Below are 22,351 nucleotides of genomic sequence, written 5' to 3'. Positions count from 1 at the left end.
GCAACCATAATGTAGGTATTTTGTTCCACCATTTAAGGATACGCAATATTTGACGTGTATGATTGACATAACTCCAAATATGAAACTTTAAACATCATAAATATATCTCAGGTTATTAAGAAGTTAAAGCGTAATTGTGACAATAACACATATTAACTTCAAATCATTGCTTAGTCATTATGAAATGCCACACCACAGACAAAGACCGAAACAGCATGTTACATTTCGTGATATAAATTATTTATTTACATTTACAGAAAAATGACCCCATCAACACAATGTAGTAATAACTATTGTAAATAGAACCCAAGATACAGAAGCTGACGTCATCGTCACAACCGAACAGAGAGCTCTATAATAACATTGTGCCCTCTGTCAAAGGTCTCCTATAACACAAAGTGCAAGGCATCACGTGTAGCCCCGAACCCCACGCCCCCCCAACGCCCACCCCACCACCCCTCTCCCAGACCAAACAACACACACCTCATTTAAAGCCTGTTACCCTGCTTTGCACTACCCCGATTTGCTTTAACCCCTCATCTACAAACAACAGACACCGGCTAGCCCGCCTCTAACAAAGCTCACACATCTAATACACATTCACACACACACACATTCAGTATCCTCGTCCCCCCCCTCCCCCGACACCTCGTGGTTCAGTTTGTCAGAAAAACCCTGGGCGGAAGTGACAAGGTGCAAGGAGACACATCGGCAACTGGGCGGTTGGCGTCGGCGACTGATGACAACATTACACCACGCGTCGAGTCCCATCGCCGACTGCTACGCCAGCTCGGTCTTTGCTGCGCCACCGTCCTCCCCGGGTATTCTTAAAGTTCATACTGGGAGAGAGGGCGAGGAGTGAGGGGATGCAGATCCTAAGTTTCGCGGGGTTGGCCTACAACGGGGAACATCTAACGCCGCAGCGCTCCGGAGAGTGGAGGGTTCTCTTGTCTGGTGTGTCTGGGCTCAGATAAGTCGAGTGGAGGCGCGCATGGTGTTCTCTGAACTGAAGTGGACATTGTTCTGCTTCTGCCGGTTGATCCTGTTGGTCCGTGGGCACTTCCTGTACGTGGAAGAAGGTAGGGGAGGGGTGCAAAAAGATACACATAGGGGGTTAGCTATATGCTACTGTAAGAAACTGCAGCTGTGAAAGATCCTTCTCAAGCAACTCCGATGCACACATACATGCTACGTCTACACATGCACACCGACGACCCAGGGTTAGGGTTACAATGTTGGATTTATTTACGCAATTTTATGTTAACACATTTATTGAAAGTTTTATTCTTTTCAGTCGAATCAGGCTCCGCCCATCGAAGCATCAAATCTTCGACTATTCGGGGTCAGCCCTAGTTGTCTGCGTAGCCAAGGCCAATGTCAAAGAGCTCCATTGTTGCTCGAAAACACACCAGTGCTCTGGGTGACATGTTGCTTCATGTAAATGAACACTGTTGTGTATTTTGAGTCACTCCTGCCATGTAACTCTTTGTATTGTTTATACATCTTTAGTTTCTTTGATAGTGACTTCAAACTTTGTTAGATCATGTTCATCTTTACTAAAAATACAAGTTTTTTACTGACATGTCTTTAATTTATGTTAAATTTAAAAAGTAAATAAAAAGATATACAGTTTAGTTAAATACATGGATTGTTTGTTTTTTGTTTTTTTTTTAAACCTGAAAAAAGTGAAGAGATAAAGTACTGTTTAAGCCTGACTCAACAGCCTGAGAAATCTAGCCTGAGAGGCCAAGCCCAGGGCATAAAAAGACTGCAAGAACTTGCTGCAACACTCACTGCTGCTCATGAAGCTAATTGCCTTGAGTGCAAAGCAATAGCTGAGTTTCGAGAAACAAACAAACACATTGTTCGTGTTGGTCTTTTTATAGGACTTGTCAACAGCAGGCACGATATCCAAGTGTGTGGGATCTTGCAGTGAAACCCTTTCGAGCGGACCTTTTCCGTGATGTGACAGAATGTCACACACAGGAGGCAAAGCATGGAGATGACCTTTCCCACTCCCACCTGTTTGTCCTTTAAGTGAATGGCAAGTCTTTATAATAAGTGGAAATCACATACAAACTCCTGCAACATTCATAAAACACAAAACAGGAACTATAGCCTAGAGTCTGTCCAACAGAGATAGGACACTGAGGTGAGCGAGTCAATACGCACTGACATGTATGTCTGCATAGATTCATTCACACATTTACACATTTGTCCATTCACTAGACTGCACTGATACAATTACGAGCCCCACAATGCACTGTGGACATTTACAAGGCTGAGGATTTTTATACTTTTTTGCTTTAAATGATTATCACTGAGCAGCAGGAAGCATTAACGGCAGGGTGGTTGTATTCAGTGTTATAATTCTCTCTCTCCCTCTTTATTTTCTCTCTGTACCCTCTCACCCTCACCCTTTACAACTGCTCCCTCTCTCATTTCGTCCCTCCTCTTCCCCTACTTTGCTCAGAGGAGCAGTTTCGTCTCGGCCAAAACTCTTTTAAAATCTTTTATTAAATGTCATAAATTGCTTAGGTCAGCCGGAGGCAGACAAGCTGCCGGCTATATATGTGTGTGTGCGTGTGTGTGTGTGTGGGCTTCTACTGTGAATACAAAACGCCTGTTCAAACACAAGTGAGTTTGCTTGCCTACACAGATATCTCTGTATCTACGCTTGTACGCACACGCTGTCAGTCGTGTGGGTGTGTATCCACAGGGAAAGGGACTACTTTCCCTCTGTGGTGCAAGCAAGGTGACCTTTCAGCTGTTTCCTCCCGGCTCAGGAGCTCCACAGCCCCCCTTGTGACTCTCAAATACACGCTACACGGAAAATACTGGCTCCCAGGCTCATTAGGAAGCTGTGTTTGTCTGTGTGTCTGTTCGGGCATGACTCACCTGGTAATGCAGAGCACCACCACACAGATGATGACCACCTGGAGCGCTCCAATGATAGAGGCGATGAGGACGTAGTGCAGTTTGCCAGAGCCTGGCACCACATAGAGCACGTTGTACTCTTTGATGTCACACTGGGGGCCTCTGAAACCCGAGTGACAGCTGAGATCACACACACAAGCCCCACAAGAGAGATGAAAGAAAAGAGAGAGATAGGAAGTCATTTGTTGCACTGAGAGGTTAGCAGGTTAATTATTTTTGTGTTTCTAAGTGAAACGTCAGCAGCCGTCTGGTACCTGACATTGTGGCGGAACAATGCGTTTGTGTGACTGTGCTTTTTCTTTGTTTGTCTCGTTTGTTTATGACCGTGACGGATAAGGTTTGCAGCGGGCAAGGGAAAAGAGGAAGAGAGAGCGTGTGAGTATGTTCGCACTAAGCAGCCACATTTAAAAAGGCATCATTTTCTCTTAGATTTGTCTCTTGCATGTTTCTGATGGCAGCTGATTGATAGTGAAGACGACATCAAGGAGCTTCCTTTCATTCATTTCATTGACTCGGCAGCCTTGTTGTTTTTGGCGATTTCCAAAGCAAACCTACCGCTCTCCACGCCTGTCAAAGTCTCCAATTCAGTAGTAGCATGCAGTTTATATCCCCAGCTGTAGACACGCAAGCCAACAGTCACTCTGTATCCAACAAGTCCTCAGAATTAAATGACAAATGAAGTTGTTTTTCCACGTCCTCTCCAACAACACATAGCATTTTAGTATCTGACGCCCCCTAGCGGCAGGACCTTCTTATTTGTACATCTTCCAAAACAGTTAAAAATCAATCATTCTGTTTTATCCTTTGACACCTCCATGGTTAATGGTCGGTTTGGTTCAGAGAAAGTTCAGAGAAAGATTATGGTTTGGGCTAAAATAAGGACTTTCGTGTTCTCAAAGTGGATCTAAAAAAAATGCCAGCCTCACATTTTAGTACAGATGGGAAAAACTGAAGGTTATTATTAAAATTCTACATAAATATACAGTACAACCAGTTGCACATTACAGGTATTGTCTTCAAGCTGCATTTATCACACGATATTGCGCTCATAAAATCGAGACTTGTCTGGCTCCTTAACAGATGCTGGCTATAAACAACAGCGTTGTTGTTGTTGTTGTTTGCTGACCAAAAGATGATGAAGATGAAGGGTTCAGGTGGTTACGGTAGTTTAGTATGGATGACGAGCTTTCTAAAAACAACCTGATAAAGACAGTGTGGACGCACACTGTTTTCACAGACTGTTTGCAGATTCATCCAGCTTAGTGTGGATGTAGTCTCAGAGAGCTAGACACACACACACACACACACACACACACAGAGGCAGCGAGAGAGAGACTAATGGAGATGATCTTTGTCCTCAGAGAGGAGCTAAAATGGTCTCCTTTTTAATCTCTCTTTCCCTCTCCATGTCTTTACCTGCCTCCCCTGTCTCTGGGGAGGTTGTTACCCACCAACACCTGCATATCCTTGTTCGGTACAAACACACAGACTCACACTCAGTCTCCTTCACATTCTCTATCCCTTCGACCTGAGAGTGTGTGAGATGAACACTGCAGCCTTGTTCTGTTTGGGGTTTGTGCTCTGTTTCCTAACACATGAACACACACAGACGTGCACCACTCCCACAGAGACCACTGCGCTCCCCTCCTCATTAGGATGCCGCCTCCAGTCCCTGCAGCCGGTAGGGGGCAGCAGAGACCCACTCCCTCTCTGTATGCAACAAGAGTGTCTGGCAGGGCGAGCTGACTAGCGAGGTTAGAGAGAAAGGAGAGAGACGGAGGGAGATACCAAGATCCCCTGGCTGCTAAACTACCAGGCTGTAAAAGATGGTAGACCTGGTAGACCATATACATGACTGTGTGTGTGTATTTGCGTGTGTGTTTGCGTGTGGGTGGTGAGTTTTAATACAATTTTTCATTGTGCTTTTGTGTAAATGCATGTTTGTGCTGCCTGTGTTCAAGTGCACTCTCATCTGCGCCTGTGTGACTGCTTTTCTGTAAATGTGTTTGTGTGTCTGTATTTGCTCGCTTGCTGCATATTCTTTTGTATTTCTATACTTATCGTGCTGCTCCTTGCCTCTTTATAGGATATATCCAATTGATTGAACCATATTTTTTGACTAGCCATTGTTTGTACTGGTTTGGATAACGTTGTATTCACCAAAGTCATTTTCTGAGATGAGGGAACCACTACGAAAAAAGAAAAAACAGGCCAAGAAACAAAGCCTCGGGTTTAGGACTATAGGGTTAGGTCAAGGGCTGGAGGAAGATTAGGCACGTAGGGGCCATGTTTTTTCCACTTGTGGACAATGTAAACACGACATATTATCATCTCGTGATATGTGTTAGTCTATTTAACACTAGTATCTCTCCAATAGGCAGGAATCTGTGTGTGTCTGGTTGTGTTTCATCCCATCAACATCACGCATGGTTCGTGCTGCAGATCCAAGGGAACGCTGTGTCGCATTTGGTGCAATTTGGACATGTGACGTGTAATAATAAAAATAATAATAGTAATTATTAACAATTGAGCTACATTAAAATCTTAGCTCGGATTGTTGAGTACAAAGTTATCATAGTCAAAATGAAGGCCAAACCCATATCAAGGAGATGGTTAAGGGTCAGGACTAGATTAGGACTAGGGTTAGGTCAAGGTTTGGAGTAAGTAGCAGGCATATAGCGGTCACATTACCCCCTGTGACCCTGCACGGATAAACGGGTATAGATGAATGGATGGACATGTTAAACACTGCATTAACATTTTTGGCCACTTGCGGACACTGTAACAAACACTAACATTTTATCACCTTATGACGTAGCGATGGCAAATATATAAGTCTATTTAACGCGTTTCTGGCCAATGTAAATCCATCTTTGAATCTCCTTATACCTGTGTTTTGGTCTCCACCAACCCCCGAGGGAAACATCTAGCTCTTTAGCTTTTTGTCCCTTTTTTCAAAGCAATATCTTTTGTGGTTGTGCTCGTTTTAACTGGTTGTTTTCTGCTGTTTGCACTGATAAGGAGTAGCACTCCACACCAGCTAGTTGCCAAATCACTGCTTGGTGCTGAGTGTACCGTGGGTTTATCAGAGCTTTTTAACAGCTGCCTGCTGTTTTATATATTTTTTTTGCTACTGTAAACAATACCAAAGTATTTCATAACTTCTGGGAAGTTGCTGATGATACACTCGAGGTGTCAGTCATCAATGATGGTGCATGGTGGTGCGTTTACAGCCAAGTATTATCACTGGGAGACAGATGACGGTGCGGCAGAGTGTGGGCTCTCAAGATGAAATCATCAACAAATCAAAATGAAACTCGTGAAACCACATCATAACGTGAGGGGAAGGAAACGCCAACATCCTCATTTAGGAGTGAGAAATCCAACATGGGATTAATGTGAAGCACTGCAGCATATTTGACTGGTCAACAGCCGGCTCTTCCCCCTCTCAGCACATTGTATTCACACAAGATAAACAAGCCTGATTAAAAAATAAATGGGCTCCAGCACTTCCCTAGCACGTTCTCAATGTTTCAAGTGATTAGAAATCTTATATTATGCAATTTGTTTCAGTGTCTGCAGCATCCTTTTGCTTTATGTGGGATTTGTTAACAGCTGCGCTACTATAAGAGTTACACTGTAAAAACAATGTAGGCAATAATATCTAAGAGTAATATAGTCTAATTGATTGCCATATAAGGATCCATGCACGGTAACCCATAATTAGCTACTCCAAATATAGCCTTATTGATACATTAAAAAATCCATTCATCTTATTATGAATTAATAATCAGTAGCCCCAACTTAAGTGTATCATGCTAAAATTATACCATGTTTAGAAAACAGTGTGAGGTTACATAGCTTTTCAGTAGGATTTTTCAAAACTCGTCCTCAAATATTGTGGCATTAACTGTAATGGTCAATGGTGGTTAAGATGCAGACCATATGTTATGATTGCAATGGCCTCAGTTGATTGGGAACCTTGGTTGCATATTATTCCTCCCTCTCTCCCCTCATTTCTTTTCACCTCCTTATGGTCCACATTGTCAAAAAAGGCACAAATTCCACCAAAATACTAGTGATGTATGTAGTATCTGTATCATTTTCTGTTTGCCCTATCCCTACCCATCCTTTGTCCTCACAAACATAGTAATACTGTACGTGTGTGTGTGTGTACCTGCAGGAGGGCTGGGCCAGGATACTGGGGAACTGACACTCTCCATGGACGCAGTAGTTTTTGTAGTGATCTGGACAGGGTATGTACAAGCCGCGGGCCAGTCCGTTCCTCTGATCTTCTTTTTCCTCTACTGCGTAAACACATACACAACATCATAAATACTTCTGCTCATGGCCGCCTGTGCACATACATTACTGTACTCCACAAGGAAGACACAACAAAGTAAGAAAGAGAGGACTAGATGAAACAAAGTCAAGGACAGAAACGGGTAAAGGGAGAGAAAAGTCTCAGAGACTGAACAGAATTAGCGCTGATGCAGCTTTGAGTGGCTGAAAATGTTGTTTGCCAATCCGCCACCGTTTAAACATGCACTCACCGGTGAGGTCGGTCCGCGCGAAGTGTCCATCGCCACCTTTGTTCCCCGTTATGATGTCGCCTGGGAAAAGCCACAAGACACATTCAAACTAAACTCAGGTCACGACAAGCTCTCCTATAGTTCCAACCCCACCTCCGTTGTGGGTGACACGTTCAGACTGATGCCGTTGCAGGTGCAGAGAGTTGCATGTGAATTATAATCTCAACAAAAGGTTCATGTGGTGTGTGCACCTGCTTAGTTAATGTGTATAAATGGGAACTATTCTCTTCAAAAGTCAGAAACCATCGCCACTAATGTATTCCACTGCACAAAGGGTAGAATGGAGCAGAGTCGGGTACAAAAGATCAGAGGAAATAATGCATTTTTGCACACCTTATTGACGCTACATTGAATTCCTCTTTTCACAAAGGCTAGACAAAATCTCCGTCCAATCATTATCATTTTATTGTAATTGATTTTTTTCCCGTGGTCAGCGAATCCATTCCATCAAACAGAGTCTGTGAAAGTGTTTCCCAGGTTTATGATGCAATTTTGGCAAGACATGTACCTAGGTCTGAGGCTTTTTATTCACTATTTCTTTCTCCCCCCCTTCTTTTCCTTATTTATTTGCACCGGAGGAGAACAAAACAAAAGAAACACAGCAGCGTTTCGGTGAGATCAGAAGCTAGTGTCTTGTATGTTTGACATCCACGTAAGAAAAATCAAATATTAGACCAAATGAACTTTAAGGCTGCTCAGAGGGGAGACGCTACAAAAATGTTCTTTCTTCCTCCTTTAATTCTTCCTACCTCCACACAGCGATGACAACTTGAGGTCTTGATGAAACAACACATGCTGCAAGTGCATAAACGAAAAATCTTAGGCTCATTAGTACTTTTTGTTGTCCCAGATACAGCAGAGAGCAGGGCTATTTCCAGAAACAGAAAAAATAAAATGTAAAACGGTTTCAATATAAAGCGACGCATGAACCACAGAAAGCAGCAGTCTAAATATCAAGGTGCCACTTTGAATCCCTGCTAACACAAGGTTTACTTTTTCACAGGTCTAAATTCCTCAGTTTCATGACATTTGTTTCCCTCTCCACTTTCCCAGACTGAAACAGTATGTGTGGAGGCGTGATCAAATTGATCAGGGTGGTCTGACCCAGAGGGGGTAACGTGGAGGGAACATGTGTTCCAGAGCTGGTTAGCCCTGACTGCTTTATTACTTCTCAAAGCCTTCGTGATTCTCGCATCTCGATAAATTGTCCTGTTTGTGGGCGCAGAGCCGATCAAAAGCTTGCAAATGCACTCATACTGCTGCTGACAAAGGAGATTTGAACACCTCCCTGGTTTGCGGCTATGGAGAAGTCTCCCTCCCTCCTGACAGCAGCCTCAGCCAGAGAAAAAAATAAGATGTTAGTGGATCACACCTCCACTAAAATAATTAAAAAATCATATTCAAAAGAATAATTCTTATGTGCCTTTGTCTTCTCCAATGTGGATTAGCAATATGACTCAGTTTAGGGATTTCACCGCAGAGATTAATAAAATAACTTTATCCCTGGAACCGTTACAAACAAATACTGCACCCAAATGAAAGAAACTAGACCAAAAAAGGGGGGGATTAAATTATCAATATGCACAGCAGCGAAGGCGATGTGGGGTTTGGAGGATTATGTTTGCACACTATTCCAAAATATGATTGAGTGAAAATATATGTAATCATGAAATGATGTTGGAACTGCGGCTGGAGGGAGATATGGAATCACGGTGTCTGCGGTTAGCTGTGCAAGCTGCCTCATTTTGCTCCCACGGACTCACTTCAACTTGAAGTGAACACCTGCCCGACAGATTGACGGCTTCCGCTGTGTGCGTGAAGGTGTTGTTGTGTCTTCTGGAATGAACGTATAAATGCATGCATGCGTGTGTTTGTGTGTGCGGGTCTGACCTTGGCAGTGGCCCAGGTACTTGACCTCGATGCGCTCCTGCTTCTGACAGGACGCCTCCTTCACCTGGCAGGGGTTGTCATAGGAACGACCGTCGGAGGCACACACCGGGTTGAAGCTGATGTGGGAACAGTCGATGTTGCAAACACACCTGCATAACAAGAAATAATATTGCAGCAAACCTCCTATTTATCATCCAGGTCGAGATCTAAAATAAATGAGTGCATCTTTATCGTTGAAAGACTTATGTGTGTGTTTGATTGTGAGGGACCGAAATTCGTTAGGGGATTAAAAATGAGGCCGAAAAAAATAAATAAAAAAGCAGTACAGCTTGCACTCCGTCAGGATGTTGGACCATGCATAGTAATCCTGTTCAGACTGGGTTTTGGCACATTCAATCTGACACAATAGCAAATGGATTTAAATTTACAAAAGAGACAGGCTGCACAGAAGGCTTGATTGACAAATGATGTAGCATTACAATGGCAGGAAGCTATTAATAATGAAAGAATTGTAGATAACAAAGCTGTACATTTTAGTACTGTGGAGGAAATTGTAGCAAAAAAAAAAAAAAACAGCCACCATTCTCAAGCTTTCAGACACATAATTTATTTTAGATAACATTGAAAATAACTCAAATGGAAAATAATAACTTCTAAGCTAATATTATCAGAACGCACACTGAAGCAGGGACAAAAAGTCACTGAAGATTGCAGAACAGCTTGCTTCTGGTATTACACCATGTCTTTATAATGTCCTCCAACAAAACCCACTCAGCTGAGAAATTCTAAAAATGATCAGGCATTACTGGTGTATCAAATGACACAGCTGAGCACGAAAGTGTGTCCTGCATTACCTTCAAATGGAAATTCTCTGTCATTTCATCAAGCAAGTTATAATCACTGATTAGCTTGAAATGAATGCATTCACTGCTTACAACAGATAATTACATTAAGTGCAAGTTTGGAAAAGCTTTTCTACATAACTGAGTAAAAGTCAAATTAAAAGTGTGTGGCAAATTACTGCTTACATCCGTATGCTTTCAAATTAGTTCTGTTTTGTCTTCTCTGTATATTGAATCAGTTACTTCCTTCCAGAAATCTGATATTTCTGGTGTGTTTTGTGGCAGGCTGTAATACATTCATTTCTCAGTAAATCAGGCGCTCACTTGATGCTTTTAGCTCGCGCAAATTAGCTGGCAAATTTGCAGTCGCACCACAATTTTCTGTGAAATTTAAGTGTGAGACATGTTTGTGTGTCTGTGTGCGCGCGAGTCAGCGCAGGCTCTCCCGCGTCCGCGAGAGAGCGAGCGCACACACCTGCGTGCGTGTGCTCGTATGTGTGTGGGCACGTGTGTATTTTAGTGTACGTGTAGTATGAACCTTAAGTGTGCGGTGGGCCTGATCAGCAGAAATTACACCCAGATTGCCTTCCCCAGAGAGTTGCTGCTGAGTAGCGCTGAACGCTAGATTCTGTAATTATAAATCTGTCATTATTCTCCCGGTCTTTTCATTTTCCCATGGTGCCAAGCTCTCTGTAAAGCACAGGCATTCAGCTGTCTTACAGCTGCATTTGCATACACGCCCACGTGGGCGCCCGCCAACACATAAACGTGTGCCCACACACACACACACACACACACAGATACCTTCACAATCAGCCATGATGAATCTTACTGCTGACATTGATGCTGATTGAAACGCCATGCAGCAAAGCGTGGCAGTGCTCAGCTACTGGTGTAATGATGGATCAGCAAAGTAAGAATGATGTGAAGAAAGGCTTCGTTATGCATCAGAGAAGACACGGTTGTGTAAAGGTGCGCAATATCCACAATCCCAGATGACACTAAAGGTGAGCCGACGCAGCTGTGATTGACCTGCCACTGCAGAGGGTTACACAATGAGACTGTAACACCGTGATTTAAAGGTTCAGTTCACAAGGGTCTGTCCAACCCCTAGACAATCTCTAACCATGCAGATAGTTTGGGTTTTATTTGCTGAGGTTTTCAGACCTCGCTGTCAACAGTTTTCATTGTAAATGGAGAAATAGCCATTTACAATGAATTGTGAGGATATCGTTGCGGAAAGATGGTTTGCTGTTGAAATTTTTAAAGGTCATTTTTTCACCACAAATGATTTTTCATTTGCTTCCAATCAGGGGTATAAAGTTTTGAACCAGTGGTATGACTACATCGATGCACGACTGCAGAACCGACACAAATACTTTGTGACACTTGGCAAAAATGTATACGGCTGTCAAAAAACAATCTTTTCAGCACTCTGTCTCTGTACTCCTGCGCCTTTGATGTGTCTGTCTGTCAGTGCGTTTGGCCCGCCTCTCTCTCGCTAGCAATCTGCGTTTTCACATGTGCCAAGCTTTTCACTGGAAGGGAACCCTGAACTGAAAGAAGTGTCAGACTCTCCTGTGTACACTGCCTGAAAACTTTACATTGAATTTTCAGTTTGCAAAATACACAGTGGTAGAATAAAATGTACCCGTGGCAATAGACATGTCACTACTCATTTGAGATGCAAAATGTACACTGATGCTACTTCAAAAGCACAGACCCTAGCTCCTCTTGGCTGAAGGCAAATGCTGAAGTTACTCAAATTACTGTTTTTGTCAATGGAGTCTGGTGGCTTTGAACAGGGCGATATACCGGCGACAAAAAGGATCCTACTCTTAGAAGGTCTACCTCTGTAGGGATCCTTTCCATAATGTTGTCAGACACTTCTAATAACAATCTCAGCCTGTCACTGGCAAATACAAGCACTTTAGTGGACATGCTGTGACGGGGCGCAATAGCCCGCAAGGATTACACTGCAGCAATGTCTCACTGCTGCCGTGCTCGCTCAATACTGAACCAATTTAAAACAAATGCTGTCCCAATTAGTCACAAAGACACAAAAAACACGGGGGAATAGGGTACAGGTTGAAAAATACTTAAGCTTGCCTTTAAGGTGGATGCAGATTTCCCAAGCAGATTTCTCAAAACCAGTTAAAGCCCAAATCATCTGCATAGCTAGATATCACTAGAGGCAAGTCAGAAAAAAAATTAAGTTAGGGGTTAACCTTTAAAGATTATAAAACAGACTCTAATTTTGCTGCAGCCACCCTCAAGACAAGATTAGATTTACAATTAAAGTGTCTGCGTTATCACAAAAGTATCTAAATGAGAATAGTTTCAGCATGAAAGGAGGCAGCGAGAAGATTGCAAGGAACTAAGAATCAAAATCTTGAGAGTTTCTGAGCTCGAAAGGAAATTTTCCACACATCCACCACTGTAAAAAGTATAGGTGTAGGCTTAATACAGCACACGTATGAATGCATCCCCTTCCCACCCTCCACAACCCATCACAGAAGAGCTTTCAGAGTCTCGGCCATCCCGCGAGGCCGCTGTTGGTCGGTGGCTTATGTCTGGGCTCCATACATTTTTAATGAGGCCTCTCACTTTCTCCACAATAGGCACTATACCACTAGACTGCAGTGCGTCAACACATCCTAATGCTGCTCGCACACACACTTGAACACCTGCGGACAGGCGTGCACAAACAGACATATACATGCACGAGAAAAGCAATTGCTTCGTGATAAACCTTGCTTTTCCCCTTTTCTCTCTCTCACACACATCGTTGCTTCACACATTCTGCAGAGAGGTACAAAGGGGGAGAGAAGTGTTAAATGAAAGTTAGGGGCATGTGTGAATGTGTGTACCGTACATACCTAAGTGTGTGTGTATGTGTGTGTGTGACATGTGTGCATGAAGCTACTATCTTAGCAGGATGTGTCGTATTGATTAGCTCCTTGCAATTATTCCCCTCCCATCAAAGTCCCTCCGCCCCCAGACTGTCTGCTGGCTCTCAACTGAAAAGGCCACTTTACACACATGTAAAGACACACACACGCACACACAAACATGCACAGCGGCTGAGTCCAACATATCCACTGACTGTCTCATGATGTGTACAAATCCTTAGCAGCAAACCTTATTGCAACTGAACATAACATTGATTTTCATAATCCTTGGCCTCAAATTTTACTGTAATCCTTTGAAAAAAATGAGTGAGAGAGGCAAACAGACGGCATGATGGGTGGGTGGTGTGGGTGGGTGTGGGGGGTGTGGGGGGTGGGGCTGGAGAGCGATACTGACAGAGAGAACAAATCAGCAATGTTGGAAGAGAAAGAAAAGGGGAGAAAGAGAGAAGAGAGAATGTGTTTATATGTATACAAATGATTAGAGGTAGAAAAGGCCTCTAATATGTTTACACACACACACACACACACACACACACAAGAAAATAATATTGCACTGCTTTGTGGCACTAAATATGTGAGTTCAGTAATCACTGAGCCTCTGTTGAATGTGTAAGTCAATGAAACGACTTCAAAGAGACTCAAAACAATGACAAAGACACACAAAATGAACATGAAGACAGAAAACTATGACAGTAAGATGCGTAACAACGACAAAGACACACAAAATGAACGCAAAGAAACAGAAAACTATGACAGTAAGATGTAAAACCACAAAGACACACAAAATGAACGCGAAGAAACAGAAAACTATGACAGTAAGATGCAAAACAACCACAAAGACACACAAAATGAACGCGAAGAAACAGAAAACTATGACAGTAAGATGCAAAACAACCACAAAGACACACAAAATGAACGCAAAGAAACAGAAAACTATGACAGTAAGATGTAAAACAACCACAAAGACACACAAAATGAACGCGAAGAAACAGAAAACTATGACAGTAAGATGTAAAACAACCACAAAGACACACAAAATGAACGCAAAGAAACAGAAAACTATGACAGTAAGATGTAAAACAACCACAAAGACACACAAAATGAACGCGAAGAAACAGAAAACTATGACAGTAAGATGCAAAACAACCACAAAGACACACAAAATGAACGCGAAGAAACAGAAAACTATGACAGTAAGATGCAAAACAACCACAAAGACACACAAAATGAACGCAAAGAAACAGAAAACTATGACAGTAAGATGTAAAACCACAAAGACACACAAAATGAACGCGAAGAAACAGAAAACTATGACAGTAAGATGCAAAACAACCACAAAGACACAGAAAATGAACGCAAAGAAACAGAAAACTATGACAGTAAGATGCAAAACAACCACAAAGACACACAAAATGAACGCAAAGAAACAGAAAACGATGACAGTAAGATGCAAAACAACCACAAAGACACAGAAAATGAACGCAAAGAAACAGAAAACTATGACAGTAAGATGCAAAACAACCACAAAGACACAGAAAATGAACGCAAAGAAACAGAAAACTATGACAGTAAGATGTAAAACAACCACAAAGACACACAAAATGAACGCAAAGAAACAGAAAACTATGACAGTAAGATGCAAAACAACCACAAAGACACAGAAAATGAACGCAAAGAAACAGAAAACTATGACAGTAAGATGTAAAACAACCACAAAGACACAGAAAATGAACGCAAAGAAACAGAAAACTATGACAGTAAGATGCAAAACAACCACAAAGACACAGAAAATGAACGCAAAGAAACAGAAAACTATGACAGTAAGATGTAAAACAACCACAAAGACACAGAAAATGAACGCAAAGAAACAGAAAACTATGACAGTAAGATGTAAAACAACCACAAAGACACAGAAAATGAACGCAAAGAAACAGAAAACTATGACAGTAAGATGCAAAACAACCACAAAGACACAGAAAATGAACGCAAAGAAACAGAAAACTATGACAGTAAGATGCAAAACAACCACAAAGACACACAAAATGAACATGAAGACAGAAAACTATGACAGTAAGATGCAAAACAACCACAAAGACACACAAAATGAACATGAAGACAGAAAACTATGACAGTAAGATGCAAAACAACCACAAAGACACACAAAATGAACATGAAGACAGAAAACTATGACAGTAAGATGTAAAACAACCACAAAGACATAGAAAATGAACGCAAAGAAACAGAAACTATGACAGTAAGATGTAAAACAACCACAAAGACATAGAAAATGAACGCAAAGAAACAGAAAACTATGACAGTAAGATGCAAAACAACCACAAAGACATAGAAAATGAACGCAAAGAAACAGAAAACTATGACAGTAAGATGCAAAACAACCACAAAGACATAGAAAATGAACGCAAAGAAACAGAAAACTATGACAGTAAGATGTAAAACAACCACAAAGACATAGAAATGAACGCAAAGAAACAGAAAACTATGACAGTAAGATGCAAAACAACCACAAAGACATAGAAAATGAACGCAAAGAAACAGAAAACTATGACAGTAAGATGCAAAACAACCACAAAGACACACAAAATGAACATGAAGACAGAAAACTATGACAGTAAGATGCAAAACAACCACAAAGACACACAAAATGAACATGAAGACAGAAAACTATGACAGTAAGATGCAAAACAACCACAAAGACACACAAAATGAACATGAAGACAGAAAACTATGACAGTAAGATGTAAAACAACCACAAAGACATAGAAAATGAACGCAAAGAAACAGAAAACTATGACAGTAAGATGCAAAACAACCACAAAGACATAGAAAATGAACGCAAAGAAACAGAAAACTATGACAGTAAGATGTAAAACAACCACAAAGACATAGAAAATGAACGCAAAGAAACAGAAAACTATGACAGTAAGATGCAAAACAACCACAAAGACATAGAAAATGAACGCAAAGAAACAGAAAACTATGACAGTAAGATGTAAAACAACCACAAAGACATAGAAAATGAACGCAAAGAAACAGAAAACTATGACAGTAAGATGCAAAACAACCACAAAGACATAGAAAATGAACGCAAAGAAACAGAAAACTATGACAGTAAGATGCAAAACAACCACAAAGACATAGAAAATGAACGCAAAGAAACAGAAAACTATGACAGTAAGATGCAAAACAACCACAAAGACACACAAAATGAACGCAAAGAAACAGAAAACTATGACAGTAAGATGCAAAACAACCACAAAGACACACAAAATGAACATGATAAATTACGGTAAAATTCCCGACAGTATTATCATTTCAAATTTTAATGATCATTAAAACGTGTTTGGTTACCACGCTTTGAAGAACTCACGGTAAATACTGTCCTGCATCAACCAAAGTTAGTCTCTCAGACGCATGTTGCACACATGGAGCTCCCATAAAGATTTTCCAGCCAGTCTGAAGTCTGGTCGGATTTTGCTTTTTATAACAGTGCTGGGGGAAACTTGATCAAATCAAATCACTTTACAGTGAATGCGGGGTAAGTTAGCTTTCAGCTCAATGGATGTGGGGACTTCGGAAAAACGACACAGTTTGTCTATGTGACTCGCTAACAACTTGTAACCTACTCTTGAAACACTACATGTTGTTCCGCTGCTGTATGCATGTGTGTTTGCAGACTCACATTTATACAGCACACACAGATTGCACACAATATCACGCAACGTAATTTAGTCTCCCAACCAACATATTTTGTTCCTTTAAAACACGGCCGTCAGGGTGCGTTTAGCTCAGTTGGTAGAGCGCGTGCCCCGCGTACAAGGCCGAGTCCTTACCGCAGTGGCCCGGATTCGAATCCAGCCTGTGGCCTTTTGCTGCGTGTCGCCCCCTATCTCTCTCCCTCGTTCCTCATTCCATCCACTGTCCTCTCAAATAAAGGCAAAAAATGCCCCCAAAAATATCTTGAATTTTTTTGGGCTGTAGTGTTCAAACAGGAGAAACTCTGCAGACTCCTACACAAGATTCTCCGTATTTATATAAATCACCTGTCTTCCTTAGACTTATTTGTATTTATGCAAATTGCACATGGGGTCATTATAAACATATTTAATGTTAATGCTCATTTGATATGGTTTTCATATGTTTACATAAGTTATTGGCTTTTATTATTTTAATCTTTATGCAAACATAAAGTGCACAGTGCTGCTAACTGTATTTGAGGTTTTCAATATACAACTTGGTGAAGTGCTTTCAGTGTGTGTTTCAGTACTTTTGATGTGATCATTTTGGTCACTATGGGGGGCTTTCACACCTCCCTCGTTTGGCCCGGACTTTCTGGCTTTTCAGTTTGGTCCAAACCAAAATTGCAGGTGTGAAACCTCTCAAGGCAAAAAAGAGGTCGTTTCGGTCCGGATCAAACTGAACCATGGTTCGGTTCATTTCTGGTGTGAAAGCATTTTTTGGATGGCTCGGACTTTCAGACAATTTACACGAAGTTCGGCGTTTGCTGTATAAACCGGGGAAACAAAAATATGCACGGAGAAATGCATCGAAATAAGGACACAATCATAAATCTCCCGTGACAGCTCATCTTTTCAAACAGAGGGCCACTATAGAAGCTCACTGCCACCCATCTCTTTGGTCTCTCCTCAAACGGAGGTGCAGAAGGATTTCTTGCTGTCGTTATAATGTAAAACGTATAGTTGGTGCTGCAGGTAGTAATGCCATAATAATAACAATATAGTGGATTAATAGATGAATCAGCCAGTTGGAGCTTTTTAGGTGGGATTAAGAGTGTTGAGTTCATCTTCCTGTGCCAAGTGTGTGTGTGTGTGTGTGTGTGTGTGCAGGGACTCTGCTCAAGGAAATAAAGGCAGTCTCCCACCTTTCCCATTGGCCTGTGACTTGTCTGGCTTTTCATTGAAATTCCCTTTTGTTCTTCATAGAATGGGCTTCAATAAGGACTCAAGTGCCGGCTTTGAAAAGCCTCTAGCTGCTTTCTCAGGAGGTCTAAACCCAGCGTTCACACAGCAAGTGTCCCTGCAGCCCCTCTCTATGACAAGCTCGCTATCTGCTCCTCCTCTACCTTAATTCTATCAACACCGGTGGGTGCTATTGATGGGTTTGAAAGCATGGGTTTTTGTGGGTAATTACAGTTTTACACCACAAATGGATCTAAATGGGTTTTCGTGACACTCTATTGATCCTTGAGGGGTAAATTGGTCTTTTTTGCCTGCCGCCTGCCTCCAGAGTACAGAGAGCTACAGAGGGGTGGTGTAAGGATAGCAAGGCTCTTCGCCACAGCAGGGTCAAATGCAGTATAGTTCAGCGAAAAATTGGTTCAACTAACATACAGTATTTCGACCACATCCCTGGGCATATTTTTCTTTTCCTAATTTCAATCCAGATGGTGAGTCACAAATGATGATAAATGAATGAAATAGCAATTTTCTCCTGACCAGACTGCTCCGTGAAAGTCAGAGCCTCATATCTCAGCACATTATGAAAACCTTTCATTATAATAGGCTTGCATTCCTTTATGCTGTCAACTTGTATAAAAATAATAATAATGAGGTATGAAAAAAAGAAAAACATCAAACTTTCCAAGGCCACATAGAATATCGTTGACACCACCAGCAGTTATGAGTCTCGGCATTTGTTTACAGTTTGATAAGTTATGCATTCATTGCATGGAGGCTTTTATAGTTAGTTGAGTTTAGCATGGTTCCAGACCAATGAATTGCTGCACAGCAATTCAAATAAATTAATAATCAGCCAGTTGGAGCTTTTTTAGGTGGGATTAAGAATATGGAGTCCTGTGCCAAAGCCAGAAAAAGCCAGTAAATGGTCGCTTGCACTATGTCATGCAACTCAAGAAAGACATCACGCGTGTAGCCATGTCTGTTGGCCGAGTTACAGCAAGAATATAAGACTCCACGATCGCAGCGATCATAGAGTCTGATCCCGACAGAAATTTTGGGAAATACGCCAATTCCCATTCCTACCGAGAGCTAGATGAGAAACTCAACACCACTCTCACATCTGTCCATTAACTATGAGGCTGGTCGGTTGGCTTAACATTAGGACACATGCAGGAAACAGCAGGAAACAACCTTCGCCTGTCTGTAGAGAGAGGTGCTGACCTTCTCATGTGAATAAGTCCTTTAAAAAAAGAACATGTCTTGCATCAACATGACAGACTGTTAAGTTAATTGCTCTCGGCAGCCTCTTACGGAGCTTCTGTGTTGGCTGAATACAACATTGGCAGGAAGGATAAATCACCTGCTACTGATCGGTTAGGGCAAAATGAAAAAACCCAAGCCGAACGCGACTAACATGAATAAAACGCCAGACTGACTAATGAAGTGAAAACAAAATGGCACTTCAGTCTGATTATCAGAAAGCATCACAGCACTTAATACAGTGGCTCACCATTTACAGAACAGCATTTATTTATCACTCTGTATTGTTTGTACGAAAATAAGAATAATGCACTATTACAAACACATCACTTTACCGTCACCTGGCCTTTGATTACAGCCCTCGCCACTCCCTGTTTGATTAACTGACAGTTTGTTTGATTAAAATCAGCTAGCGCCTGATTAGAATAACCTGTCATTTTAATCAAAATGATCCTACGCTACGCCAGCGCTCGGTTGCTGTTTGATGAAAATCACCTGCTGTTAGGTTGCAATTACCTATCTGATTATTCACCAGAAACATTCTTATCAAAACACCTTGGGGCTTTTGAAAGATTAAAGAGTACTTGTAGTTTCCGTTTTACAAGAAGGGACACTGAAATATTCATATGCCTGTTTATGTCAACTGCTTTTTTAACGAGATACATTATTGACTTAGGCTGCCTCTCTTGTATTGTCCACTGTCTTCTTATTGTGCAGGCAAACATCCCACAGTATGTAATTGCCTTTGTTCCACTTATGCGGCATGTGCTTTAGGCTCCATCTTCTTTTTATGTTTCCAGTTTTTTGAGATCGTCTGCAGTACATTGTGTGCTGTCGTTGCCTTATGGATTCTACCTTCGGGTATTAAGAAATTGCCAATAAATCCATTTCTATGTTTTAGTAGAATATTAAGGTGCATTTGTGAAAGTGGGTGGCATGAGGAGGAGTGGACTCCAGCTGTTTGGTATTTGCAACAAGGCTCAGAATGCCTCATGAAACCGCTCCTTGGCATTACGGTTATTGCACACCAGGGTACATTATCTTTCCATTACATCAAGCCGTTTGATAGAGTCATACTCCCAGGGCACTTCTAATTTCTAGCGGGACGTCTGGGATTTCTTATAAGCACTGCCTTCCTTTTGCTGATAGCAGCTGATCCTCGTTCCACACCAAATCAGCAATGTTGGTTCTTTTAAGCTTCATTCATGCTGTAGAAAGCAAATACACTGATGCTATTGTCTGGTGCAGGAAACAGTTCACCAGTTGAGTCTTCATCGAATTGGGCTCTGCACTCACATGTTTATTATGTATCCCTGAGGATGTTTTTTGCCACTTCCTTTCTAATGCACGCGAGGAGGGGGGGGGGGGACCTGCGTCAGTCTCATCTGCAATAAACGGTTAAATTTCGTTATTTCTTCACTGAACTAGTTTTCCTTGTGTGAGTCAAAGTCATTTTTGGCCTGACATTGCCAAGTCCTGTAAGGATAGTAATTGGATTTCCAGAATAAGCGAAAATCTCCTTTCTCTCTCCGTGCCCTGCTCTAGTAATTGAGGTTAAATGAAATGGTCAACCATGCACTGAACCTCAGTGGGTGTTCGGCGGCAGGGGTGTGCAGTATAAAGAAGAATTCTAATCTAAATTCTTAGTGTTCAAACTTGCTAAAATGCTTCAAATAACAAATGTAGGAGGTTCTTTTATTGATAGAAAAATGTTAGAAGGTGTCAAGATGACTTGAGTCTAGCTGTGTAGGTCAACCGGGGTCACACAGCATGGATTTTGTGGGTGTGCTTGTGTGTGCAAACTCACCAAACATCCTCGGCGTCCACATCGCACTCAGCCCCAAACTGGCAAATATCACAGGTGGACGTTTCCTTCTGCCCTGCCTCGGCTGAGCCCTCTCCTCCTAAAGGTGACGGAGAGAGACAGAGGAAAACATTCAGCGCCTGTTTCTTCCAAGACACTTCCTGTCTGACTGTGAGTATATTTGTCCAAACTGGTTCATTCAGAGGGAGGACACACCGGTAACAAAGGCCCGTAACAAAGCACCTCTCACAATGCAATGTGACCGTGAGAATTCAGCCATGCATTTACATTCTGCCATATCCTGCCGTAATCCCACCGAAGCTATCTTTATTCTTTCACTCCTTCCCCTTTTCTCTACCCTCTCCTGCTGCTCTCCTGACTCTCATCTCTCACTCCCAATATCCCAGCTGATCTCTTTCGAGTCCCTCTTTTATTTCATCGCGCTGATTTTTCTCGTGCTGTGAGTGCGACGGCTCCACGGAGGCGGGGTGGGTACTGGCGTCAGGCTTATGGCGGCTTAGGGACCCCGCCGGTGCATATCACGCCTCATGAGCGGCCGAGGGGGAGAAGGGACCAAAAGAAAAAAAAAAAAGCAATCTGGCCAATCTCAAATTGCATTCTGCTACCACAGAGGACTCCTCAAGTCTCTGTACACTTTCTCTCTTCTCTTTCCCCTTGGCCCTCTTCTCCATTAGAAAAGCTCTATTTTTAAACTTACTAGGGCCCGTGAGGACAACTTTGGAAAAGAAGACGTAGAGGTGGAACTTGGCATCATTTCCCCATGTCATATCTTTAATCTCCCCAACACACACATGCACAAGCACCCACACTGCTGCCACCATGCATTGCTCCCTTGTGTCGCCGCTTTCATTTTCCCGTCTGAAACTTTTGTTATTTCTTGTGATCCCTGGCGACACGCTGGATGAATTGGAAAGAACTCTGGTAGAGAGGTTTAACCTGATTTTCCGCTGTCAAGCTTAAGTTGGATTTGACTCTTACTTGAAGGTCAAAGTCACTTAACTTTATTTCGCCGTCTTTCAGCGTTGAATCTAGTTAGCATTTGACTTGCCTCCTCCATGGCTCTCAGCTTGGATTTTGTGGCTGTTGGGTCAGATTATCCCAACTGCTTCATTTGCCTCTCTTGCCTGTGTCCAAAAACACAATGCAGCCTACATGA

At 42.1% G+C, this 22,351-nt stretch overlaps 1 protein-coding gene across 1 annotated transcript; it reads right to left on the bottom strand.

Annotated features, from left to right (window-relative positions):
- Positions 1-219: 219 nt before the first annotated feature.
- On the bottom strand, positions 220-21,962 carry LOC119903383 (tomoregulin-2-like). The gene is made up of 7 exons (XM_038719514.1): positions 21,893-21,962; positions 21,178-21,364; positions 9,420-9,568; positions 7,491-7,550; positions 7,115-7,244; positions 2,899-3,057; positions 220-1,063 (listed from the first exon to the last, which is right to left on the bottom strand). The coding sequence occupies exons 1-7, from the start codon at positions 21,960-21,962 to the stop codon at positions 967-969; spliced, it is 852 nt and encodes a 283-aa protein (XP_038575442.1). The 3' UTR covers positions 220-966.
- Between the last annotated feature and the right edge of the window lie 389 nt (positions 21,963-22,351).

This window comes from Micropterus salmoides, unplaced genomic scaffold (assembly GCF_014851395.1).
Source record: "Micropterus salmoides isolate LMB-PRFRI ecotype aquatic unplaced genomic scaffold, ASM1485139v1 Ms_hic_scaffold_149, whole genome shotgun sequence".
NCBI classification, from domain to species: Eukaryota; Metazoa; Chordata; class Actinopteri; order Centrarchiformes; family Centrarchidae; genus Micropterus; species Micropterus salmoides.
This window is presented reverse-complemented; position numbering and strand designations above follow the sequence as displayed.

Bases quoted from the DNA above. Each gene is read 5' to 3' on its own strand.
- LOC119903383 (XM_038719514.1), bottom strand. From the start codon at position 21,962: ATGACATGGGGAAATGATGCCAAGTTCCACCTCTACGTCTTCTTTTCC. The intron at 9,569-21,177 runs GTGAGTTTGCAC...CTTGTTATGCAG, and splicing joins GTGGACGCCGAGGATGTTTG to GTGTGTTTGCAACATCGACT. The intron at 7,245-7,490 runs GTGAGTGCATGT...GTGTTTACGCAG, and splicing joins CGCGCGGACCGACCTCACCG to TAGAGGAAAAAGAAGATCAG.